The sequence below is a fragment of the Herpailurus yagouaroundi genome, unplaced genomic scaffold (genome assembly GCF_014898765.1).
Source record: "Herpailurus yagouaroundi ecotype Mexico unplaced genomic scaffold, PumYag 181, whole genome shotgun sequence".
Lineage (NCBI taxonomy): Eukaryota > Metazoa > Chordata > Mammalia > Carnivora > Felidae > Herpailurus > Herpailurus yagouaroundi.
Genome location: NW_024412412.1, coordinates 26,274,649 through 26,302,293, shown reverse-complemented (window position 1 = coordinate 26,302,293; position 27,645 = coordinate 26,274,649). Strand labels below are relative to the sequence as shown.

At 37.1% G+C, this 27,645-nt stretch overlaps 1 protein-coding gene across 3 annotated transcripts; it reads right to left on the bottom strand.

Moving 5' to 3' along the window:
- Positions 1–1,941: 1,941 nt before the first annotated feature.
- ERI1 (exoribonuclease 1) lies at positions 1,942–27,645 on the bottom strand. 3 transcript variants are annotated; one of them, XM_040490143.1, is made up of 7 exons: positions 27,375–27,645; positions 22,843–23,021; positions 20,332–20,542; positions 16,492–16,575; positions 15,136–15,245; positions 13,089–13,203; positions 1,942–3,106 (listed from the first exon to the last, which is right to left on the bottom strand). In XM_040490143.1, exons 1-7 carry the CDS (start codon positions 27,480–27,482, stop codon positions 2,864–2,866), a joined length of 1,050 nt encoding a protein of 349 aa, XP_040346077.1. In that variant the 5' UTR covers positions 27,483–27,645; the 3' UTR covers positions 1,942–2,863. The 3 variants fall into 3 exon arrangements, with proteins under 3 accessions (XP_040346077.1, XP_040346080.1, XP_040346078.1); XM_040490146.1 differs by lacking the exon at positions 27,375–27,645 and adding an exon at positions 26,285–26,302; XM_040490144.1 differs by lacking the exon at positions 27,375–27,645 and adding an exon at positions 25,396–25,415.

Below are 27,645 nucleotides of genomic sequence, written 5' to 3'. Positions count from 1 at the left end.
CACTTCTGAGCAACCAATGGATCAAAGAAGAAATCAACAGAGAACTCAAAAAATATACTGAAACAAATGGTACATATATAATGGATTATCATTCAGTCATAAAGAAAAAAGGAAATACTACCATTTGCAACAGTGTGGATGAAACTGGACAGCTAAGTGAAATAAGCCAGATGGAAAAAACAAATACCGTGTGGTATCACTGACTTACACGTAGAATCTTCAAAAACAAAAAAAGCTCCGATTTCATAGAAATATAACAGAATGGTGGTTGCCAAGGGCTAGGGATGAAAGAAATGGGGTAATATATGCCACAGGGTAGAAATTTTCAGTTATAAAAAGTTCTGAGGAATTAATGTACAGCATGCTGACTATGGTTAAATCAATATTGTGTACTTCAAAGTTTCTGAGAGTCGGGATAGGGCGCCTGAATGGCTCAGGCACGAGCGTCTGACTTCGGCTCAGGTTATGATCTCACAGTTCAGGAGTTCGAGCCCCGTGTCGGGCTCTGTGTTGACAGCTCAGGGCCTGGAGCCTGCTTCGGATTCTTTGTCTCCCTCTCTCTTTGCCCCTCCCCTGCTCATGCTCTGTTTCTCTCTCTCTCTCTCTCTCTCTCTCAAAAATGAATAAACATTAAAAAAAAATTTTTTTTAAGTTTCTGAGCGTAGACCTTAAACATTCTCACCAAAAACAACAAAAAGTTCACTATATGAGGTGATGTGATCTTGGTAATCATTCCACAATGTTTATCAAATCATCACACCTACACTTTACATATATACACTTACATTTGCCAATTATTCCTCGTTTTAAAAAATGAGAAGAGTAAAGCATCACCAAATAAAATATCAGACTATGCCAAAGGGATATTGAGAGTTTATAGTGCTAAAGGTCTTAAAAAGAAATACAAGTTTGCCAGTACTTGGGTTATTTTACAAAAAAAGAAAAATTGACAAAGAAATTAGAAGTCTGACTTAAAAACAAACAGGAGCGCCTGGGTGGCTCAGTCAGTTAACCGTCCGACTCTTGATTTCGGCTTAGGTCATATCTCACAGTTTGTAAGTTTGAGCCCCTATGTCATTCTCTCCCTCCCTCTGCACCTCCCCTGCTCATGTTCTCTCTCTCCAAATAAATAAAGCTTAAAAAAATTTAAAAACAAACAAAACAAGAGAGTAATGTTTCTTTGCCATTCTCAGATTTCCCAATTGCAATTTCAGCTGTTGATGAGCAACAGAAGCTGGCAAAAGATAGTTATGGTTTTGCTATGACATGAAATTTGAATTCTGCAGTAAGGTGGCTATGTGGAAAAAATCACCTAAAATATGTGCCAGTGGACCTCCTGGCATTCACATCTCAATAGTGATTTGCTATTCTCTACTACTCTGCCCTGGCCCTGTAACTCAGCAAGGTACGAAGGAAATTCTTGGAAATTTTCAGTAATTCTTTATGGTATGTTATATGGCACTACTTGGGATTCACAAAAATCTCAGCATATATCCACTTCATCCCCAAAGTTTACAGCATAAATCTAAAACATCTACATTTCCTTCTTTTACTATAACCCATATCAGTGTGTCTAAGGACATCATATTCACTTATGCCTTGTTATCCACTTGTTATTCTAACTACTACTCAAAGGCAGAATTCTCATTCCTTCTATAGTTTTCTGGAGACAATTCTCAGACTGAGAAAAATGCCTCCTTTTTTCCAATCACCAGTATTGGAAGCCTCTACAAAACTCATTTAATTAATATGTAAATCATTAAAATAAAGTGGCATCATAATTACTAATAGAAAGTAAAAGAAAAGAAGTAAATTGTTCCATGAAAGCTATAGGGGGAAATTCAATTCAGAAAATATTTTTAGCTTTGAGATAAAAGTTGCTTTTTCAACCCCATGAACACACTTACATTTTTAGAATTAGTTAAGAATTAACAGTGGTACTCACTATGTAAAATCAACTTTTAATAAAAACATAAGATGTTTAAAAACCATTATTTGACTTTATTAACCTTATAGTGTTGAATACAAATGCAAAATTAAGTGGTGACCCTTATTTTTAGTCTATTTCAAAGCATGGTCTTTTAGATTTAAGAATTAGGGCAGATATATGTCACTAGAGGGAGGGGAACCAAAAAACCAAGTTAAAAAAAAACCCACTGATATGTTTATATGTTACAAAGTTTGAGGTACAGCCCTTAAACTCTTTTAAATGGTATTTTCCTCTGACTTTCCATTAATCTCACCAGTAACTGAACTTTTAACAAGGCTCTATAATCTAACACACAAGTCTTCCAATTACAAACTGAAAAGAAATGTGGGCAGGTATGTGTACCAAGTACCTTATGAAATTCACTATGCACAGGTGAACTTCACATATAGATTTCAAAAATCAAAAGGACTATGATATTCTTAAAACCCAAAGGCTAGATAAGGCCTTCCAATCTTTTCTGCACTGTAAGAAATGACTTGATCTAATGATGTTAATGTAGAAATACATTATATATTTTAACATCAGTAAGGTAGGACATTCAAGGGAAGAGCCAATAAAGCGTTCGCATTTTAAAACCAAAAGGGACACATCTTGGACACCTTAAATTACAAAATTCACTTCTAAGCAGGAACTGTTACTGTGTAACAAATACTGCTCATATTAAAAGTGCTGGTGACAAAAAAATTCAATACGCCCTCTCCACAGAATCTGTTCACATACATTTATATATAACTGTAACTGTAGTAAGAGTTTAAATGTTTAAGGTGCTCAAATTTTGCACTGCATGACTAATTCAATAAGTATTCATCTGCTACCTCTTTGTAGCAACTCCAGTTAGAGTGAATGATCCATGGGCAAAGGGCAAAAATGTTGTTATTTTCTAGAATGTGGCATTTGTGGAGCTGGAGTGCCCTCTATTGGCAACGAAGAAGACACACTCATTAGCTGTCCTGCATGCATTTTCTCATTAATTCGGAGTTCACATCCATCTTGAAGCATTCGAACTGCTATTCGGGCAATGTTCTTAGAGTCGTCAAGACCACTGTGAGGCCTCCCATCATAATCCATTCCTAGTTTTTCAAGCATTATTGTTAATTTGGTTTGGCTTCTAGGAACCTGAAAAATAAATAGCTTAGTAAATAATTCTTTAGTATTCTATAAATCACTGTGAAAAATAAGAAATTGATAATTAACAGTAATAAAGTTAGGCAAAGGGCAAATAGGGCAAATACTCTTGGTTATATGGAGCAAATAATTCAAACCTTCAGAGCTTAAAAAAATGAAGTTATAGATGAAAATACATAGACAGAATCCTCAAGACATCTAAAGAATCTAGTTTTGTAATTTGACAAATCATTTATGAAAGGAAATGTATTGTTTTATTTATTTATTTATTTATTTATTTATTTATTTATTTATTCTTTCCCTGGGGAGGGGGACGGAGGTGGAGAAATGTATTGTTTTAGACATCTAAGTTAAAGCTCTACTATTTGAACTCAAATATTCTTTTGTATGGTATTTTACCGTAATGTGTTATTTTACTTGATAGACTCCTTCAGTGGATACACTGAAAAAAATCTAGCCTTTCTATGACTAAAGACAATAAAGATCAGGGCGGCTGGGTAGCTCAGCCAGTTGAGTGTCTGACTTGGTTTTGGCTCAGGTCATGATTTTGTGGTTTTGTGAGTTCGAGCCCCACATGGGGCTCTGTGTTGGCCACACGGAGCCTGCTTGGGATTCTCTCTCTCCCTCTCCCCCACTCACGTTGTCTCCGTCTCTCTCAAAAATAAACTTAAAAAAACAATGATGAAGATCAAGAATGAAAGACATTATCATGTGATACTTTTCAACTTACTTAAATATAAATATTTAAATTTATTTAAATATTTGATAAATATAAAAATCTCACAACCCAAATTTCAATATGCCCCTCCACTTTTGAGAAGCACCATTCTACCTTCTGTATATCACTACTGGGAAGATCTGTTAAGTTTTACATTCTGTAGTCTGTATAGCTATGTCACCTAAACATCTTGGGGCTTCAGCTTCTTTATCTGTAAAGTAAGAGTAGGGGCACCTGGGTGGCTCAGTCAGGCACCTGACTCTTGATTTCAGCTCAGGTCAGTCAGGATCTCACAATCGTGAGATCAAACCCCAGGTTGGGCTACGCGATGAGCGTGGAGCCTGCTTGTGATTCTTTCTCCCTCTCTCTGCCCCTCCCCCACTCACATGTGTGCTCTCTCTCCCTCAAAAATAAACTTTAAAAAATAAAATAAGACTAATAGTTATCCTGTTTACTCACTGGGTTATTGGGAGAATCACAAAGTAAATGATATAAAAGAACCATGATAAACATCATTAATTATCCTTAGCTGGAAATATCACCTCCTGGTCCTTTCACTAAATATAACCTAGAAAATGTGCTTCCAAAAATAATTTTTCCAACACACTGAACAACTTAGGTGAAATGGACTATCCCTAGACACACAACCCACCAAGACTGAATTGTTAAGGAACAGAAAATCTGAACAGACCTACAATAAGTAAGGAGGATGACAGAATTGGTAATCAAAAACCTCCCAACCAAGAGAAGCCCAGGACCAGACGGCTTCACTGGTAGATTCTAAAAAACATTTAAAGAAGTATTAACACTGATCCTTTTCTAACTCTTGCAAAAAACCAAAGAGGGAACACTTCCTAAATCACTTGATGAGGTTAGCATTATCCTGATATGGGGGCCAGACAAAGACACTACAAGAAAACTACAGATCAATATCCCTCATAAATACTGATGCAAAAATCCTCAACAATACCAGCAAACCAAATTCAGCAGCATATTAAACGGATTATACACCATGAACAAGTGGGATTTAGTCTTAGGAAGCAAGGATGGTTCAACATACAAAAATCAACCAATGTAACAAACAACACTAACAGAATGAAGGGAAAAAGAAACACATGATCATCTCAATTGATGCAGAAAAAGCATTTGCTAAAATTAAACACCCTTTCATGATGAAAACTCTCAACAAAGTAGGAAGAGAAGAAATCTACCTCAAAATAACAAAGTCCATATATAAAAAATTTACAGTGAACATTATATTCAATGGTGAAAAGACCGAAAGCTCTCCCTCTAAGATCAGGAACAAGATAAGGATGCCCACTTTCCCCATTCAAAACAGTATCAGAAGTTCTAACCAGAATAAGTAGGCAAAAAAAAAAATAAATAAATAAATAAAAGGCATCTCCACTGGAAAGGAAGAAGTTATCTATGTTTGCAAGTGTCGTGATCTTTTATTTAGAAAATTCTGAAGATTCCACCAAAAAACTGTCAGAACTAATAAGCAAAGACAGCAAAGTCACAGGATACAAAACCGGCACACAAAAAATCAGTTGCATGGAGCCCAGGGGGCCCAGACAGTTAAGTGTCTGACTCAGGATTTCAGTCATTATCTCACAGTTCATGAGTTTGAGTCCTGCATAGGGCTCTGCACTGTCAGCTTGGGATTCTCTCTCTCCCTCTCCCCTGCTCATGCTCTCTCTCTCTCTCAAAATAAATAAACTTAAAAAATCAGTTGTATTTCTATCCAATAATAATGAACAATCCAAAAAGGATATTAATAAAAAAATTCCATTTCAGTAGCAAAAAATAAAAAAGCTTAACCAAAGAAGTGAAAGACTTGTATATTGAAAATTACAAAATGTTGCTGAAAGAAATTAAAGACAACATACATTAAATGGGGAGACATGTTCATAAATTGAAAAATTTAATATTGCTAAATAATCAGAAATACTTAACACGATCTACAAATTCAGTATAGTCACTAGCAAAATATTAACTCAAAATGGATCAAAGACTAAACCTAAGAAAGAGTCAGAACTACAAAATTCTAAGAAAACCTAAGGGAAAAGTTACATGACATTGGATTTGGCAATGGTTTCTTGGATATGACACCCAAAAGCAGAGGCAACAAAAGAAAAACTCGATAAACTGGACTTCATAAAAATTTAAAACTTTCGTATATAAAAGGACACACTATCAATAGCAAAAGACAACCCACAGAATGGAAGAAAATATTTGGAAATCATAGATCTGAAAAAGGATTAATATCCAGAATATACAAATAATTCCTAAAACTCAACAATAAAAAAAAAAATTACATGATTTCAAAATGGGCAAAAAGACTTATACAGACATTTCTCCAAAGACATACAACTGGCCAATAAGCACATGAAAAACTGCTCAACATCACTAATCATTCTGGAAATACAAATCAAAACCACAGTGAGATACCACTTCATACCCATTACATAGCCATCATTTAAAAATATAAAAAGAGGGGTGCCTGGGTGGCTCATTTGGTTAAGTGTCAGACTTTGGCTCAGGTCATGATCTCAGGGATTGTGAGTTCGAGCCCTCTGTCAGGCTCTGTGCTGTCAGCGCAGAGCGCACTTTGGATCCTCTGCCCCCACCCCCCACTCTCCAGCTCTCTCCCAGTGGAGTGTGCACACTCTCTCTATATCCCCTACCTCAGAACATAAAAAACATAAAAAAGAGAAAAAAAGAAAATGGAAAATAAGTGCTGGCAAGGATACAGAAAAACTGAAACCCCTGTGCATTGCTGGTGACAATGTAAAATGGGGCAGCCACTATGGAAAACCATTTGGGAGGTCCTCAAAAAATTAAACATAGAATTTCTGTATGATCTAATTCCACTTCTAGGTATATACCCAAAGAACTCCGTTATCTGCACCTGCATGTTCACTGGAGCATTATTCACAATGGCTGGAAGGTGGAGGCAACCCAACTGTCTATCAACAGATGAATGGATAAACAAAATGTGATCTAAAAATATAATGAAATATTATTCAGCCTTCAAAAGGAAAGAACTTCTCAAACAATGGAATTATCACGTAGCTTTACAAAGGAAGGAAATTCTGACACCTACCATAGCACACACGAACCTTGAAGACATTACACTAAGTGCAATATGCCCGTCACAAAAAAAACAAATACCAGAAGATTCCCTTATATGAGGTACCTAGAGCGGTACAATTCACAGAGAAAGTGGCATGGTGGCTGCCAGGGGCTGGAGGAAGGGGCAACAGCGAGTCACTGTTTAAAAAGTATAGAGTTTCTGTTTTGGAAGATGAAAAAGTTCTGCAAATGGATGGTGGTGATGGCTGCATGACAATATGAATGTCCATCCTTCACTAAACTGTACAGTTAAAATGGTCAAAATGGTGCATATGGTTATGCTATGCCTATTTTACCACAAAATAAATCAGAGGTAACATGAAAAATCAGGGATTGTGCCAAAAAAATTATCAGCTCTATTAAACAAGGGCCAATTCACTCAATCCTGTCTAAAACTGAAGAGCTGTGTGAGAACCTGGGTAAAGAGCACATAAACCTCATGCATTCTCTGGCCTGGCAAGAAGTTCTCAGCACGGTGACTGACTTGGAAGGTGAATGGCAGGAAAGTGGTAGGCCAGAAATTGCTGACTGGTTTGCAGAAGAGCTGCAGAAACTAGCCTAGACATTTTCATCACATGAACTAATTCAACAAGCACCCGTAAGACCCTGGAGAAAACCCTTACCTTCAAGTGGTAAGATTCTTGGATTTCAAGGAAAAGTGAATCTTTGGGAAAATCATATTGCAAAAAAAACTGCCAATGTTCACACTTCTGCTTAGGCTTGACAGTGAGAAAAGCTATTAGCAAGTCTTAAGACTTAATGTAAGCCATCTGGACAAATTGTAGAAAATTAGACAGTATTTTTCCTCCCTTTCAACACCAGAGGGTGACTAGGTAAAAAACCCTTTCTCAGAATCTTCTGCTCAGCCACAGAACTTCACTTTGAAAAGAGCTTTGTAATGTACAGTCTGACTGTACACTAGAGAAGAGATTTACTGATCTGTCTTTAGAACAGTCGTGGATTTAGGGGCGCCTGGGTGGCTCAGTTGGTTAAGCGTCTGACTCTTGATTTTGGCTCAGGTCGTGATCTTGCAGTTTGTGGGACTGAACCTCTGAGTCGGGCTCTGTGCTGACAGTGAGGAGCCTGCTTGGGATTCTCTCTCTCCCTCTCTCTCTTCCCCTCCCCTGCTTGTGCTCTCTCTCTCAAAATAAATAAATTTAAAAAGAAAAAAAAACAGTTGTGGATTTCTGCCAAAGAAGAGAGTCCAGTCATTCACAGAAAACCAACGAATATTTCACTGCAGCTTTCAACCTTTTATGTGTGTGAGTAATAAACCTCTTCTTATTTAACAATATGAAGAGCGAGCGCAGAAGCTGTCTCATTTCAGTGGAATACGAAATCCATGCAAGCTTGTCTCAAATCCTAACCACAACTGAGTATTTGTACAGGAAAAAGAAAGACAAAAACAAAAGAACGAAAACAAACAGCTATCACTTTACCAATGTGCTTCATCCTTTTATTTCAAAAATGACATTTAATGTGTATAAAGAACTACAAAAGAAATTAAAAACTAACATGTCTGCATAATTTTGTGAGTTAAACCTACACTTGAGTCTGATCATGCCACGCAGAAATAAGCTTTTTTATTTTCCAAAATCTTGTATAAAATTGTGTCTGTAGGCTGTATTTGTATCCATATTGTTTCAGCCTACTCATAGAAAACTCAAACCCACTTTAAGTTTCAGCCAGTTATTAAACAGAAAAGTATTATGTTTGCCTTATGAATTTTTTAATTTATGAAAAGGAAAGAGATTAATTTCAAATTTAGAGATCTATCTATCTCCACTCCTAAGAAAGGCTGGATAAAGAGTAATTTTTGGTTTTAAAAAAGAAAAAAAAGAATACTTGTTTTTTTTTGTTTTTTTGTTTTTTTGTTTTTTAAGTTTATTTACTTTGAGAGAGAGGGAGAAAGAGCACACATGCGGGGGAGGGACAGAGAGAGAGAGGGAGAATCCCAAGCAGGCTCTGCACTGTCCGCGAAGAGTCTGAGTCAGGGCTTGAACTCATAAATCATGAGATCATGACCTGAGCCTAAACCAAGAGTCAGACACTTAACCAACTGAGCCACCCAGGTGCCCCTGGAAAAAAGAATACTTCGTACTTGCCAAAGACCATACATTGTTAGACTCCTATATAGTAAAAATTTGTGCTAAGACTTTTAGGCCTGCTTGGATAAGGGGGGGGGGGGGGAGGGGGGTGGCAGAGAAGGAAACATTTTAAAAAGATAAATGTTAAGTTTCCTCAACTTACACTAATTGACATCACAGTCAATAAATTTATGAACAGAAGAAATCCACATAGAAAAGAGCAGCCTAATAAACTGGTCAACATATACAGATCCACAAAGAAATATTATTCTCTACTCAAAAGAGCATTGGTTGGGTGCCTAGATGGCTCAGTTGCTTAAGCATCTGATTCTTGATTTCAGCTGAGACCATGATCTCACAGTCATGAGTTCGAGCCCAGCGTTCGTCTCTGTGGTGACAGCACAGAGCCTGCTTGGGATTCTCTCTCCCTCTGTCTCTGCCCCTTCCCCTGCCTCAAAATTAATAAATAAACTTTAAAAAATGTATTAAAAAGAAAAGAGTGGGGAGCCTGGGTGGTTCACTCGGTTGGTCCTCTGACTTAAGCTCAGGTCATAATCTCACAGCACATGAGTTCAAGCCCCACATCAGGCTCTGTGCTGACAGTGCAGAGCCTGGAACCTATTTCAGATTGTGTGTGTGTCTCTCTCTCTGCCCCTCTCCCACTCTGTCTCTATTTCTCAAAGATAAACTTAAAAAAAAAAAAAAAAAAGAGCACTGGCAATGCTATTGCCTTAATATATCTGCAACTTTCTGAACACTCTAATGTATTGTGAACAATAGATATTTTTATGCAGACTTAAAAATTATGTAATGGCTTAATTAATTATTAAATTATTAATAATTATCCTTGGAATAAATAAAGGTTTGGGAAAGATGTCCTAATATAAGAATGCATTGTCACCTGAGGTACAGCAAAAAAAAAAAAAAAAAAAAAAAAAAGGCCTAAAGATGACCAAGACCCTACAGATTTACATAAAACACAGAGCATAGAGACACATTTGAATTATCACATTAGCAAAATGCAAACAGTGGGAAAACCTACAGGACAAACGGTTGTTTCTTAAAAATAAAATAAAACAATTGTTAGAAAAACAGGTGGAAAGGGGATTTAATTAGAGATTAAAAAATTTAAGAGACATGTCACCCAACTATAAATGTGTGGACCTTATTCTGATTCAAACCACAAAAGGTAGAAGAAAAAAATAAGGTGAAGAAGACTAAGAAGTACCAACTCCCAAGCATAAAGGAAGTCACAGGGATGAAATGCACGGCACAGGGACCAGTCAATACCACTGTAATAAGCCTGTATGCTAGCAGATGGTAACATGGATCATGGTGAGCAGGGGGTGATGTACTGAACTATCGGATCACTATGTTGTACATCTGAAACTAATATAACATCGATATCGACTATGTTTCAATTTAAAAAACTAATTAAATTTAAAAAGAAAACTATGATATTTATGACTATTTGAGAACATTAAGGAATTCCTGTTGGTTTTTCTGTGTGATAATGGTATGGTGGTTATGCTTTTCAAAAGAATTCCTTATTTTTTGGAATTACATAACATGTTTACAGATCAAATGAAAATAAAGTTTGAGATCTGCTTCAATCGAGTAAGGAAAGGGGTAAGCAGGTGAAGATACAGATGAAACAAGGTTGGCCATGAGATTATAACTATTAAAACTGGGTAACGAGGGTTCATTATACCTATCAACTTTTGTATACATTTGTAATTTTCCATAAAAAAAGTTTTTTTGAAAAATCATAAAATGAGTGAAAAGCTAAATTCACAAAGCAGTAAAAAAACACCAAATATAATCAAAGGACTAGTATCCAAAATAAATATCTATACACAACCACAATTTATAATCTACAGCTACAGAAGAACTACCCAATTTTTAATGTTTATTTTTGAGAGGGCATGCAGGTGAGTGGGGGAGGGGAAGAGAGAGAGGGAGACACAGAATCTGAAGCAGGCTCCAGGCTCCAAGCTGTCAGCACAGAGCAGAATGTGGGGCTTGAACCCACAAATCACAAGATCATGACCTGAAGTCGGATGCTCAACTGACTGAGCCACTCAGGCACCCCAGATTACTCAATTTTTTTAAATGGGAAGATTTAAACAGGAACTTTACAAAATAAATTCAAATGGCTAATAATTATAGGAAAACAAGCTCAACCCGAGAAGCAATTAAACAAATGCATATTAGGACCTTAATGAGATGGCATCCCACATCCACCAGATTTATAAACACTTAAAATGTCTGGCAACACCAGATGCTGGCAAAGACGTGGAGCAATTATGAACTCATCTACTCTTCTGGGGAGAGTGCAAATTGGTACAACCCCCTCAGAAAACTATTTTTGCATTACCTAACATCAATGATGCACATATCCTACAACAAGCAATCCTACTCGTAGGTTTATACCCTAGAGAAATGAGCGCAAAGAAGCCCCAGAAGACATGCGTAAGAATGTTTATAGCACCACTGTTCGTAAAAACCCCAAATGACCAGCCAAATAGAGCAGATAAACAAACTCCTGATATTCATACAATGAAATTCTACATGGCAGTGAAGTTAACAACAGCTACATACATGACATCAATGAATCTCAAACATAATGCCGGGGAAAAAAGCAAAATGAACAATACAGCCAGCACGATGCTAAAACATGTTCAAAAACAGGCAAAAGTATAACGGATGTACATATAAACAGTAAAACTGTAAGGAAAAACAAGAAAATGATTTCCATGAAAGTATGGACTGTGGGGTAGGGGCCCTGGGAAGAAGAAAAGGGGTTGAGTGAGCGGAAGTTACAAGGGATTTCACTTTAAAAAAAACTCCACTCTTCTGTATGTACACTTCTCAGCTTTAAAAATGTCAAAACTACAAAAAATGTTTTTAAGGGAAAGTGCCTTTTCTCATGAAACTAGGATGTGCTTCATCAAAATGAGGTTGTAAAGGAAGAAAGAAGACAGCACAAGGTCTTACATGTGATAGAGAAGCAAAGAAAAAGAAAAATCTCCTAGGATGATTTTAGAAAAAGCCTGAAAAACAAAAAGTTCAAATTAGAACAGGATTAAAAGTTCCAGGCAGGTAATCTCCAAGGAAAAAGGAGAGAGAGAGAGAGAGAGAGAGAGAGAGAGAGAAAGAGAGAGAGAAAGAGAGAGAGAGAGAGAAAGAGAGAGAGAAAGAGAGAGAGAGAGAGAGAAAGAGAGAGAGAACGAACACTGGAGGGCACCTGAGTGTTCTGAGTACTGGGGAGCAGTCTACAGTTTGAATGGAAAGTAATAGGATAATGACTGAAGGAGGCACTTGTTAAATCTGGGGAGAAGTTGTGAAGTCTCTAGTGTTACAAGAACAGAAACACCTAGTAATAATTTGATTACAAAGATAATGTAACTAATTAGGAAGACACACAGAGGGGAAGGACATGCAGGTACTGTGGCTTTTTCACAGAGCTAAATCTTCATCTTCCATTGCAGGAACTCAAGAGATACCTCAAACCGAAAATTCAACAAATAGCATTAACCTATCATTTAGAAGTATGAAGGTAAATATTGGAAGAAAGAGCTACAAAAAGTTGAAATTGTCTGCCTTAGGAGAATAGGAACCAGTGCCGGTAAGGGCCAGAGTGGATGACTGCCACTTGTCATAAGCCTTGTAATACTACTTTTAAAAATTTACACTACACCTATGCATTAACTCTGATAAAATTAAAATTCAGTGGGGAGCATTTGTTCCACAAACAATTCACACATTAAATACCCCTATAGTTTCAAACCTCTGTTACTGAAGAGCATGTATATACAGTTAACCTATTCAAATAATGGTAATAGATTTAAAGAAAAACAGCTCAACTTTCTAAATTCATAAGATCATGATCATATTCATGTTTAGATAGTAAGTAACATAGGTATATTGCCTTTTCCTGTGAAAAGCACCTAGTAAAACACAATGTGATGTACATGCAAAATGTAATTAAGTTTATCAAGAGCAATATAATCAATAAAATGAAAATTTTTACCTTGTAAAAGTTCCCATATGACTTTCGAATATTGATCCACTTTTTAGCAAAAGGAGGATATTTGAGCCTGCTTAGCCGGCACTGAATGTTCAGGAACTTACTCATATCCCACGAACTTGTAAAATCAAAAACAGGGGTGAAAAACAATGAAATAAATACCATACTGTTCTTACAAGTAAAATCATTCTATTTGTTTTTGATTTACACATCACCTTTCTTGCTGATATTCACATATATCAAACTTACAAAATTAACCTCTCTACCTCCAAAATACTACTTCAAAAATAAACTTTAAAAAAACAAAGAAAAGTACAAGTCAGGTATATTAAATTTTTCTCACAAACTGACTAATTCTTACTAGGCTCATCATGACCATTTTCATGGTTCTGATTACTTGGGCAGACTTCTATGTTGCTAATTATTTTTTCATAAGCCAAAAATAATTCTGCTAAGCTTACTTTTAATGGCAAGTTTATCATATTAGGAAGTTCTTTGAGGGTGTGTTTTGAAACAAAACAAATGAACAAAATATTTCAAAGAGAAGAAAGTAGCTATTCAGGGATTAGAATACAATTTGTTGTGTTACAGCATAGGTTTCTACAACACTAATCAACTTATGTAGTTAAGTAGGAAAATACTGATTGTACAATATGGACGTTGTGTTGGTTTGTACATGGTTTTTCCTAGGAAAAAAGGAATCGGAACAATAGCTGTAGAAATTATAACCTTCAGCAGGAAAGAAAAAACTCTCAACTCAGCTGCTGTACTGCCAACAGTACTTTCAAGTATATTATTAAAAAATTAAAAACGAGTGCTTGTCCCCAGGATCCTATTGCTTCTGTGCATTTGTAATATCCTCTGAGGCAACTTCCACTTAATGTGAACTGCTTGCCTGCGTGGTCCAAATTATTTCTGGAGGCATGAGCTATGTCCCAGAATGTGAGGTTTTTACAGAATAACACATACTGTGTTATGACAGAAACACCTATATACTTTGGCAGGCACACTGCTCATTCACATTCAAAATCAACAGATTTCTAAAGAGGTCCATCAACATTTTCCCAAATTTCTACTTTTAAACACAATTATAATGTGACTACACTCAGTGCTTTTTTCCTATGTAAGGGTCACTAAACCCTTTATGTAAGTGACATCTCCATTTTAGTGTGCAATCTGTCCACAGTTTGAAACAGAAGTCGATTAGGACTTTCTTCTTCAATCTTAATAGCACTATCCTTTAGGAGCTGCCTTGGCACAATGCCTGTAATCCTTGTTTTAATCTTTCTGATCTTCCCTCTAAATTTTTCATCTAACAAATGCTTTTTGAGCACACAAAATTTTGAGTTCAGACTACAGTAAGCATTATGGAAGATTTTATCAAGTAGCCCAAGTCCTTACCCTGAAAGGATTTTTAATCACCTTGCACACATAAGTCTTACATAAATAAAGTTTAAGTCTATCAGAATATTTAGATGCCAACACAAATGGTACATATATAAAGCCTATGAGATATCCAAAAAAACCAAAAATCAGTATGAGTTGAAGTATGCATAGTAAAACAGAGGGCTTAATGAAGTAGCAAAGGAAGAGAGCCTTCTAGTAGAAGAAAAGCATGAAAAAGTGCACAAAGGACACACCATATGGTTCATGGGCCAGCATGACCACAGTGGAAAAGAATGGCAGGTGGATTAGGATACACAGGCTTCAGGTCTGGCTTGAAAGCCAGACTGAAGATTTGGGACTTCTTTGAGCAAGGAAGTGTCATGATAAAAAGGTCATTTTAGTTTTACACATTAACCCTTATCCTTCCCTAGTCTTCTAGTCCTGGATTCGACTGTTACCATTGCTTTCCCTCCTCTCTTTGGTCCCTAGGATTCAAAGTTTAGGTAGAAATAAGAATGTGAGAAGAAAAATATGGTGTCTTGTGGGAGACCCCAGAACTGTAAGTAAATAATACTTTTTGTGGTTATTCTGAACGTTAAATGAACATGAACATCTTTTATCTTTAAAAAGAAAATTACAAAAGATAATTTTGCTAAATACTCACCCATCTGTCAATATGCAATATTTATACTTTGTTCCTAACTCCTTCGATTTCATCCAGTCAATTACTTTTTTTAGTACCTGAGGGAAGGTATCAGCTCTGTCTACCTGATCCTGAGGATATAAAAGTAAAATATATAAAAATCAGAGTAGCTACATGTAGTCCTACAAATACTCAGACACAAACGTTGCAGAGAAAGGAACAGTAAGAGGAAGTCTCATCTATGATATTTTAAACTCTATGTGATTTCCTTGGCTGAGATCCACCTAACATTGCATTTTTAAGATAATTAAAGATTGTTTACAATCCTCCCCAAACGAAGATTTAAGATCATCCCCAGTGGTTCTCCCTTTTTTTAAGGCCTCAACCTAGTGGCTGACTAATTCTCCGGAGTGGAGAAAAGGGAAATCTCCCAGCTACAAGCCACAGCCCTCCAACACGGTCTCCCTATCTCAAAGCTCAGATCTTTCCACAACAGATAACACACCGCTGCCAGACTGAGCTTCCTCAGTTGATCCTCACATCACTTCCGTACTTAAAATCCTGCAAACATTCCCCAAGGCTTTCAGGATAAAAAGACACACAAGACTCTTCATGACCTGGCCTCCCTCGCCTACCACTGTAGCTGTATTTTCTACCACTTTAGCTGTATTTTTGACCACTTTCTTACTAGCTCATGCACACCTGACCATCCCCAACTACTGATTCAGCCCAAGTTCACTAACTTGAGGAAGTCTGGCACAGGACAGCCCTCCCTTCCCTCTGTCATAAGATGCCCATACTACCCTGATAAAACAACGACTTGCTCATTAGTCTTAACAATATTGTCACCACTCACTGGTTTAGTCTGTCTGTCCTCCTGAATACAGACTGTCGAGTGACCTGAGGAGACTGACTTAACTATCTCTGTGTCCCAGGTACCTTGGCAAATACTACAGGAAGCACTCAAATACTTGTTGAGTGAATGAATAAATGAATAAGGGAACTAACTAAACAAAGGCCCTAACACATTACAACACAATAAAAAGATCAGAGACCTAATAAAACATTAACCTATATAGAAGGTCAGGTTATAAACAGATACATTTTAAAACTTCCAAGTCCAGCATGGTAACAATTATTCTACCAATGATCAAAAAAATTAAATCTTTAGACTCATCATTGCCAGTCCTTAAGAGGAAAGGCTAGAAAGATTTTACCAGGTATAAAATTTGCTTTCCTACTTTTTTCATAGTATAATATGGAAAATCTTTATCAAGTAAGTACGTTGTTTATAATAATAATTTTTTAAACTATGAAATACAACCCTAATTTCAGAACCTCTTTCAAACTCTAGAAAAAAGAACACAGAATTAGAACCTGAGTAATCCCAGTTAGGTTGATGCAGAAATCAGAAAGTTGGGTGTTAATCTCTGGTCTCACATACTGCTGAAATGTATCTTCCTACAAGGAAAGGAGAGCAAGTTAAAGTATTTTCTATGACTTCAGATACATGACACAAGGTACATGAAATATTAAGCCACAGGAGACTATAATTTTATAGGTGCTTATGACATAACCCTTTCTAGAATCTTAACCACTTCAGGATAATTCTCTACTCCCAAAGCACTCTAATTTTAACTATGCTTCATAGTTTAAATTTTTTAAAGATAAAACAAGTATCTGAAAGCAAGCCTTCAAACCAGTTTACACATTATCTTGAGAAGCAAAATGTTGATAATTTTGTACTATTTGAAACTGTAAAGCTTAATAATGCAACCTCAACTTCAAGATGCTACCAGCTTTTTAAATAATAGTAAACTCTTTGAAAAAAATGCCAATCTTTAGTTATAATAAATTAGTTCTAGATTACTGCTCTCTCATTTACTCTTGAATAGTCTTTATTTTTATGTTGATTCCATTAAACTGAAATCTAATAATCAAAATTGAACTACATGAGATGTAGTAGTTTAAAGAGCAAGAATACTATATTTTTGTAGCCATTTTTATCCTCTTTGAGAAGCTCTCATGCTTGCCTTCTCATCTGCTCCCAACAAGTCTGTGAGCTCATAAGGCCGGTACTGTTACCATGAAGCTCAGACCTCCGAGCGCTTTCTCCTCTAGCCCAACACTGCCTCCCTAAACAAGAACATGCTAAGTCACTTTTAAAACTTAAGGACAATTTTGAAGCCTAAAGGCAGCAATCGCTAATACTAGGTAGATACAGAGAAAAAGACTTTTTTTTTGTGACAGAAGACTCAAAAAATTAAGAAAAATGTTCCATTTCCTAATAAATTCTTTCTTCACATTAGTACATTAAGCCAATGAGTTGTAAAGGTTAACTCTTGTCAAAGAGCAACATTCAACAACAGCAAAGAATGTCTGAACTTTAAAAGTTAGATGCTCTTTACTTACCAAATGCATTGCAGAAAGAAAAAGTCTACTTAACTGAATTTCTCAGATAAATGAAGGCTCTATCCTTTTAAGTATCAATATTTTCATAATTTTCAATGAAAATCTTTCAAAAATATGCTGCAACTTCCCTTCTCAATACAAGCAGGTAGTATCAAATATACCATTAATAAAAAACTTCATTTACTTCTATCAGAATGATTACCACAGAGAATTATGCACTCGATGAGCAAATATTTAGCAACCACGTAAGCAGATTACATAGTAAGTTATCAAATGATAAGGGGAATTAAAAATTAAAGTAGAGCAGATAAGCAGGATCAGAAAAATTGGGTGTGGGGGATGGTTTCAGCTAGACTATTAAATAGATCATCACCTTTATGCAGAAGGTGAGAACCAAGGAAGGACTGGAAAGAAGAGAGGGAGTGTAGGAGGGAGGAATAAACAGCAAGACTTCTGGTAGAAAGGAATTAGAACTAAAGCCCTGGAGGTGAGGGGGTGGAACATGCCTGGTATCTCTGAGAAACAGCAAGCAGGTCAATATGGCATGATCAGAGGTGGTGAGAGGCCAGATCATGTTAAGGAATATGGCTTTTTTCTGAGTTAAAAGAAGAGCCACTGAAGGGAAGATGGAAAAGAGCCAAAGAAGGAAAATGGCTTCTATTTTATAAGGATCACTCCACACACTATGTTGAGACTTGCTTTAGGAGACAAGGACAGAAACAGAGACCAGTTCGATGGTGAATGCAGTAAATCCAGACAAGAAATTACTGGGACTCAGACTAGAGTCACAGGAATGCAGTTAAGTGGCTGGGTTCTGGATGAATTTTGGAGGCAAAGCAAACCAGAGTTGGTCTGGATGTGTGATGGGAAGAAACAGAGGAGTCCAGGATGATTCCAAGGTTTCTGAACTGAGTAAATAAGAATTGCCATCACTCAAGCTAGGGAAAGCTGAACACACAACAGGTGGAGAGTAAATTCACTTTGGGACATGTTAAGAGGTCTGTTTAAATGTCCAAGCAGAGATATTAAATAAGCTGCCTGGATTTGGGATTGATGTCCAGGTTGAAAATAAACAGTTGGGAGTCATTAGCATACAGACAGTTTCTAAAAGCTTTGAAAGTAGATGCAATTAAGGGAGAGGATCTGTAGGGAGAACAGGACCTAGGATTGAACCCTGGGGCATCCAATATTAGGAGCTATGAAGAAAAGAAGGAACCAGCAAGGGAAACTGGAAGGAAGCCCAATGAGGATGGAGACGAATTAAGAGAATGAGGTGTGCTGGCAGTCACCTGCAGCAAATATTTCAAGGACAGAGTGGTCAATTATACCAGCATTTAGATGAGAGTCAGAAATGGCACTAACAAATGATGCTAGTGGAGGGATAGGATTGAAGACCTAACTTAAACCCACAGTGGTGGGAGTTTAAGAGAGAATGGGAGGAAACAGCAGTACGTAACTTTCTCAAAGATATTTACCAGAAAAGAACAAAGAAATGGGGTAGCTGGCAGGGAAGTGGAATCGAGTAAAAGCTTTTTATGGTGTGAAAAATAACATGTCCGTATGTGACGGGAACAATACAGTAAAAAGCAGTAAGTCATTAATGTCTCAATGAGGGAAGAGAAAGGCTAGAGCAGTAAATTTGAGTAAGAAAGAAAAAGTGGAATCTAGTGAGTTATGCAAGATTATTACAGTTGTAGCAGTCATTCTTCCTTTTAATTTATGGACTTCAATCTTCCTTGGGCAAGGAAATTATATAAACAGGCTGATTATAACTAAAAGAGATTCTGAATAACACTAAGAAAAAAATGTATGCATTTTTATACACAAGCCTTTCATACTTGCTCCCAACGTTTTGGTGGCTACTGGCGATGGAAGAGAAGTAACTTTTAGATAGATGAGATGTTATGACATGTTTGCTCAGATTTTACAAGGCAAATAGTAGTGTTTTGGAGAACTCCTTCCGATTTCCAGAACCAATAGGACAGTGACAACCAACAGTACAGAGCCAATATATTATATGGCTCAAAGCCAAGATTACAAGTGCCATATGTCCCTAAACTTTTCACCAGAAAGACAGCCAGTTCTAAGTTGAAAGGCAATTTCTGTAATTTGCCATTTTTAGAGATCAGAGCCTATAGGAGTCCACAGCTGTGGTTCTTAATCCTGACTGCATGTCAACTGAGAAGCTTTAAAAACATGCTGATGTCAGGGGCCCCACCACAGAACAACTAAATGAGAATCTCTGGGATGAGGGCCAGGCATTTTTTTTTTTTTTTTAACTCCCTAAGAGATTCTGATGTCCAGCCAGATATGTGTTCTAACCAAACAGAAAAAAACAATGTAATTTTAGCTCCTGGAAAAGGAGAGAAGTAGCCTCTGAAATTATTTCATTACAGCTTTTCTATTAATCAAGCTGATACATAGTACACAATAAGAGCCAACAGCCCACTTTTAAATTCGAAGTCTAGCTTTAAAATAGCAAATGAGGGACGCCTGGGTGGCTCAGTCGGTTGAGCGAACGACTTCGGCTCAGGTCATGATGTCGCAGTCCATGAGTTCGAGCCCCACGTCGGGCTCTGTGCTGACAGCTCAGAGCCTGGAGCCTGTTTCAGATTCTGTGTCTCCCTCTCTCTGACCCTCCCCCGTTCATGCTCTGTCTCTCTCTGTCTCAAAAATAAATAAACGTTAAAAAAAAAATTAAAAAAAAATTTAAAAAAAAATAGCAAATGAGATCCCTGCTCTACTAGAGAACACCAGAATAGTTGCTGCTAAAAATGAAAAATCAAAATGTAACAATTCACTTACTATTTCTAAGGTATGGGTATTCAGTAAAACCACAGGAAATTCAATTATTTCATGTATAAACTCAGGTGGGTTACCCTCTTCACAAGTGGCTTCAAAATCAATGATACAAATGTAGTCATAGTAACTGTCAGCACAATTGCCCTCTTTCAACATCAGCTTCTGCTTCTTGTAATAGTTTTTCAGCCTTTTCTTTAGCACATCCTTTACTCCTCTAAGGAAAGAAAAAGAAAATTAACTCTTAGATGAGTTTTACAATAAAAAATCTGAACTCTTACCTGCTGGCAAAGGACTGAACTGGCAGTCACAGCATAATTTAGCAAATATTAACTAGAATAAATGTAAAGAAAGCAAGACTTAAGGCTAAGTTAGCAAAGAATTAAAATCAAATGTAACACAGAATATTTTCCTTCAGAAGTAACTTTTCATTTTTGTAGTACATAAGAGCATTTTTCCTATACTGGTATTTCAAGCCATACACCTTGTTAGCATACACTGCCTATATAGCCATACTGCCTTATACCAAAATGATATACATCATACAACAACTGAAATTAATGTTGAACTATTCTACAGGCCAAACACAAATTTCAGAGTAAGAAAATTCACGTAAATGGAATATTTATGCTATCTTTCTTTTTGGTTTTTATAGGTTAGACAACTAAAATACCCATATGAATAAGAAAGCATTATGAGCCTTGCATATAAAGTTGAATGTCTACTAGCTAGGAAAACTCATTTGGAAGATACCCTAGTGTAAACCATGTCCAGAAGAACAGCCATACTCAATAGGTTCTTAATTGGAAGCAGGTTTCTTAATCTAACATGGATAGAATTTTATTTAGAAGATTACAGATATTTTCAAAATACATGTCCTACAAATGGTGGGTGGAGAAAAGATTGTTCTAAGTAGATAACAATCATTTGTAATGGTGGTCATGTACTTCAAACAGTATGTACTTCACTTCTTCTAAAAATTAAAAGTCATGACTAGTGCTCAGACTTCCTTCAGTGTTACTTGTTTGAGTCCTATTAATGGTTTACAAATACAAAATGGCAGTAAAAATAAAAGGACCTAAATTGTAGACAGTGTGCAGTGACAACTAAGGTATTTTCGACACATCACTAATAACTATCAAAAAAAAAATTTTAGGGGCACCCGGGGGCCCTCAGTCAGTTGAGTCTCTGACTTCGGCTCAGGTCATCATCTCACAATTCATGGGTTCCAGCCCCATTTTGGGCTTTGTGCTGACAGCTCAGAGCCTAGAGCCAGCTTCGGATTCTGGGTCTCCCTCTCTCTCTGTCCCTTCCCCACTTACACTCTGTCTCTGTCTCTCAAAAATAAATACGTTAAAAAATTTTTTTAATTTAACCTTTTACTTTCCTTCCCAAACTACCACTGAAAAAGAATCCTATTCATGAGAATATTGATAATTAACCAGTTTGTTGTTTTAAGACAGAATGTTTTAATATGTTTATTTGCTTGAGATTTTCTAAATTACCAAAATGGGAGCACCTGAGTAATTCTTGATCTCGGCTCAGGTCATGATCTCACAGTTCGTGGATTCATTCCCTGCGTCTGGCTCTGTACTGATGGTGCAGAGCCTGCTTGGGATCCTCTCTCTTCTTCTCTCTCTACCCCTCCCCAAACTCATGCTCTATCTCACTCTCAAAAAAATAAATTAACTTTAAAACAGAGGATAAATATTGCTTATAAGAAAAAAAGGATAATGAGGACCCAGAAACAATAACCATTTTCACCTACCACATGCAGTCCATTCTTTTCTTGATGCTGACAATTAACTACCAAAATTCTGCATTCCAAAGGTCATTCATTCCTACTCCAAGCTCCAAGTCAACATAAAGTGATTTGTTTTGCAAAAATTTACTAAACACAGAGAGTGTATACACTTCACAGAAGATACACACACACACACACACACACACACACAGAGTTGGCTAAGCTGCATTGTTTTCTCATTCAATATCCAGTTCAATATAATTCATGCTATCATTCTGCATATTTTTAAAAGCTAAAACAGAAAAAAACATATTTCCTGATAGGTGAATAATTTTTTTAAATTACTTGGTTTCAAAGAAACCCTCTTTATAAAAATAACACAAGTGGACAAAATAAAATATATATATATATATCCAATCTCAGTAAGATGTAATTAACCATCAACCAAATGAGCAACTAAAAAAATTTTAAATATATTTAGTATAATAAAATAGCTACTTCTGTACATTGCTGGTAGACAGACTGTCAAAATACTCAACGGTTGTCAACTCAGCACTCTTAGCCTACTGGTCAAGAGACTGACATAAATAATCAAAGGTGCACATAAGGATTCACTTATAAGAATGAAAATTGTAGCTACTATGTGAATTGTTAATAATGGTTATCTCTTTATGGTAAGATTACAGATGATTGGCTAATTCTTCAGTGTATTCAAGATTTTCTAGGATAAGCATATACTACTTCTGTATTTTTAAAAAGTTATTGTTAATTACCTGGTTTCAAGCTTGAATTCTGAAAGCTTAGCTCTGAGTTCTTCCTTACTCATTCTATTAATGCATCCATTTGTAATAGCAATCTCTTTGTAAACTGGGTCACTGAAATCACTTGCACTGGAGGTAATGAACTTAGATCCTTTGGTTTCTTGGCCATCAAATCTACATTGTTGCTTTTTCTACCAAAAAAAATATATATACATATAGATAAGCTTATAATTAATACAAACATCTTAAAGATTCAAACTCCTGAGGCCTATTCATTACTACATGTTCAACGAAAAGTGCATAGAAAGAAGACATGTTTCCAATACAATTTACCCTGCTCTCTTCTGAGTCATGAGATTTCTTAAAGGAAATGAAGCTAAATAAAAATAGCACCGGTGCTGGGAGCACTTCACTACAGAGCCCCAGCTGACCATTTACTAGCAGCATGACCTTGAATAGTTACTTACTAGCCTCTGATCTTCAGTTTCCTTATCTATAAAATAAAGAATAATAACTATTCCAAGTTGCATTTGGTATTTGGTAATGGTAAACAGTATTTAAACAAGGTTATTATAAGGATTAAATGAGATTATGTGTATTAGGCTCCCAACACCATGCCACCTACCAAATCACCATGGCTATTAATGGGAACTTTATTACCATCATAGACTACAGAACAGACCTTTTCACAAACATTCTAAAATTTCTAAACAAACCAATTTTTAAAAGAACTTTTACAACATTGTGCATGTATAAGTCAGTGACATCCTCAGAATTTTTTAACCTCACTTCATTTCACTAAGTTAACAGAATTGACCAATATAAAAACAAAAGGGACTATACAGAAACCTAGTTCATAATCTCTTAGAACCCCAAGCAAAGAAGGAAATGTATTCAGCTTCAAAACACACAATTTCCCAAACCCACATGTATACCAATTATTCAGGAGAACTACAGTTAGTGTATCATAAATCTTTCCTCTCCTTAAGTCAAACTCTGTGTTAAGAAAAAACTGAACTCAATTGTAATCACTCCACAGGTAGTCCAAAGTTATTAATATGCCTAGTTTCAAAGTTCCATTTATAAGTTAACAATTTTCCACATGCAATGTTACAAATATTAGGTACGCTCCAGAATTTTCAAGAAGACTTTAGTACTGGGGTGCCTGAATGGCTCAGTCAGTTGAGCATCTGAGTTCAACTCAGGTCATGATCTCATGGTTCGTGGGTTCAAGCCCTGGGGTGGTTTCCCCCCACTCCTGTCCCACCCTGCACTCTCTCTCTCAAAAATGAATAAACGTTAAAAAAAAAAAAAAACAACTCAGTAACAAGAGAATAAACTTAATTAAAAACAAAAAACTTTGGTACTTAGCATTAATCCATATTAGTCTGTTAATTTAGTCATAATTTACTACATTGTCCCCATAAGAACTAATTACAGATTAAGAGGGGATAACCATGGACAGGCCAAATTCCCTGACTTAGCACTAATCCTAAACGTTCAGGGACTATTTCTCGCTCAAAGCTCTCAAATGTGTGTTTAATACAACACACATTTACTAGAAATGTAATGCTAGGTACTGTGCTAGAGCACTCAAGAATTATTCCTATGTCTTCAGAGGAAGAGATCAGAAATCCCAATGTGTAAATTGTCCATATACTGAAGAATAACTATACTGAAATTCCTTGTTGACAAATGGTTAAAAAACTTTACTAAAGCTATGGAAGTAATTAGTTTTCAATAATACATTAAATTTACAATACCTGGCTACTTTATTGCTAGAATTTAATCAGGATAATTTATCCTTTGTCTTTAAACTTACGGTGAATTTTAAACTTCATCTTCAGTCGGGTTAAAATTTAGGTCAACAATGAGTAACAGTTTGTCTACCAAAACAGATGGCTCAGTCAATTTAAGCAAATTTATTCTTTGGCTAAGTCCTCTCTCTGATTCACTTGCTTAATTCTTATCTAAAACTGCAAGTACAAAAATTACCCAAAATAACACTAAGGTCTCTTAAATCTGCTGTAAATCATGATTTCTGTAAAGGAAGATCTGCTTCCTCTCCCAGGTCCAACTCTAGCTCTTTCAATGAAGCTCAGGGCACGTGAAGGTCTGGTTCTCAGTGGTCAGTATCTGCTCCCAAATTTTAGGTCTACACTAATGGTTTCTGAAGAAGGTTACTAAAGTCAACCCACTAAGGAGTAAAAGAAAATATTAAAAACCCGCATGTACCATAAATCTAGTAAAATGCATAATTATTTTACTAAACAATAGATTGACAATGACATCCTCCCCAATGTCTATGTCCACCTGTCACAGGTCGCATAAAGTACCAGACATATAATGAGAAAAGTGTGGGCAGATTCCATGTTATGGGGAAGAATATTCACTTTCAAAGTATTGTGACCTTTTGCAATTTTTCTGTATTCAAATAAATGACTGTACAATTTATATGATCTCAAATAAAAGAACATATACAGTATGGGAAGTGACTATGAAAAACTTTTATACCAAAAAGAGGCTTACTATCTTACCACGCTTTTGAACTTAAAGTTGACTTACATATTTTCTTTTGCAAGACAGGTATTCCAAAATTGCTGTCATTTTCTGTGATGAGAAAGGGATTAATAGCTTGAAACTTAAAAGGTTTTCCTTTCAACACAACTTGTTATTTCAACATGAAAGAAAAGGTTTTAACAGTGAGATAAAAAGATAACTGCTTATCAAAAGAAACTTTTCTCTGTAGCAAGAATATTTTGAAAATAGTTATTTTGGAAATGCTTTCATATATGATCGCCAAAAAAAATTGCGTTACCTACAAAACAAACAGCCTCCACAACTACAAGCTAAAAAAAAAAAAAAAAAAAAAAAACCTTAGAAGTATAATTTAGCCTGATTAAAATTCTTCCAAAAGAAGAGTTCTGATTAAAGGTGTACTTACTTGGTTAAAAATGTGAAAATGTAATACCTATCAGTTTACAAAAACAACTGACATTAGGAATAATGAAAATGGATTTAGCAATGTTCCAACAAAATACTTTGCTTGCCTGAGATAGGAAAACAAAACTGTTAATAGTATCCAACAATACGGGGCGCCTGGGTGGCTCAGTCGGTTTAAGTGGCCAACTTCCACTCAGACCATGATCTCGCAGTTCGGGAGTTCGAGTCCCGCATGGGGGGGCTCTGTGCTGACAGCTCAGAGCCTGGAGCCTGCTTCGGATTCCGTGTCTCCCTCTCTCTCTTCTCCTCCCCCACTCACGCTCTGTCTCTCTCTCTCTCAAAAATAAATAAACATTAAAAAAAAAATAGTATCCAACAGTAAGTTTTTAACAACTATGAGTCACTAAAACCAATTTGGAACACAGACCTAAGTCTTATGTTGCTATATCTCAAAGTTTGAAGACTTTCAAAATATACTGAAGTACATCCAATTATTTTTAAGCCAACTTACATGACGATGTTATTGACAACATCTCAGCCTGAAGAGGGAGGTGGGTGGAAAAGAGGTTCGTTAGAGAGAGGCAGCATCCAAGGCCTTTTGGAATGTGTATCTTAAGGAGAATGGGTCAGCTATGCAAAAAACCCAAAAGAAGGTCGTGCAGAACAAAGGGAGCATCAGAGATCCTTAAGAAGAAAGACTATCCACCATAAAAGAACCCATGAAGCTAAGGGCCGTGACAGCAAAAGGGAAGAAGTCAGGAACGGAGGCAGGAGCCACGTCCTGCCGGGCAGCCAACTGAAGACTAAGATGGGGAAAAACACATCAGATTCATGTCACTGAAAGATCATTCTAGCTGCTATTTGGAGAACTGGCTGTTGATGGAAGAGTTAAGAGCAAGGAAGCCTCGTGCAAGTACCCACTCTATGAAGTGCTCAACATACGTTACTCAAATGAAATGGGCCAACTTCAGCATTAGGATTATTTACAATCTGCAGCGCTAGTCACCAATCATGTATACCTGCCAAATGAGATGAACAAGGAAGTTTTGAGGCCGTCTTTACAGTTCTGCTCCGTACGGGGTTCTACCAATGAGTTGTCAAAATCACTACAGAAAGCAGTCGTGTAGAATATCTATATGAAATAGTAGCAAACGGGCAAAAAGCTCCGATAATAGGCGCAATCACCCTCCGTTAAGGCTGGGGGGCGGGGCGCGGGTAATGGACTTCGGGTCCTAGAAATGACACGCCTAGAGCGTATGGTGCGAGTTTTAAAAACATAACCTACCTAAAAGGGCTAGACAGAATGACTACAGCAACAGCGTGCCCTGAGTATTTAGAGCAGAATTCCCCTCAGAACTTCTAAAACCACAGTTCACACACTTCCCGTCTTGACTATTTCCTCCCATCACATTGCCAGAGGATAATTCGGGCGACAGGGGGCTTGGAGACAACCGACCCGAGGAAAGGCGCCGGGGATGGGAACAAGGGGAGCGGCCGGGGCTGGGAGTCGAAAGGCTGACGTTTCTGCGGAACAGCCTAGAAGGCAGGGGCGCGGGAGTCCGGAAAGGCCGGGCACCGACGAACGGGCGCGGCGGACTCACCTCAGGATTCGGGTTCCGCGGCTCCTCCCCACACTCGGACCGGGGCGACTCCAGCCGCGCGGGAGCCACGGCCTCGCTGCCAGGCTGTTTGCTCCGCTCATGCTCCATGCCGGCTGTCACGTAAGGAGAGCGCTGCCGGAGCCCGACACTCGCTCACCCTCACTCGGCCAAGCCCGAAAGCCTCGCCTTTCTCCGTTGAAAAATTACCGGGCTCGCGTTCCCGCGGCGGCGGCCACACAAACTCGAGCGGACACCTCCCACTTCCGGGAGC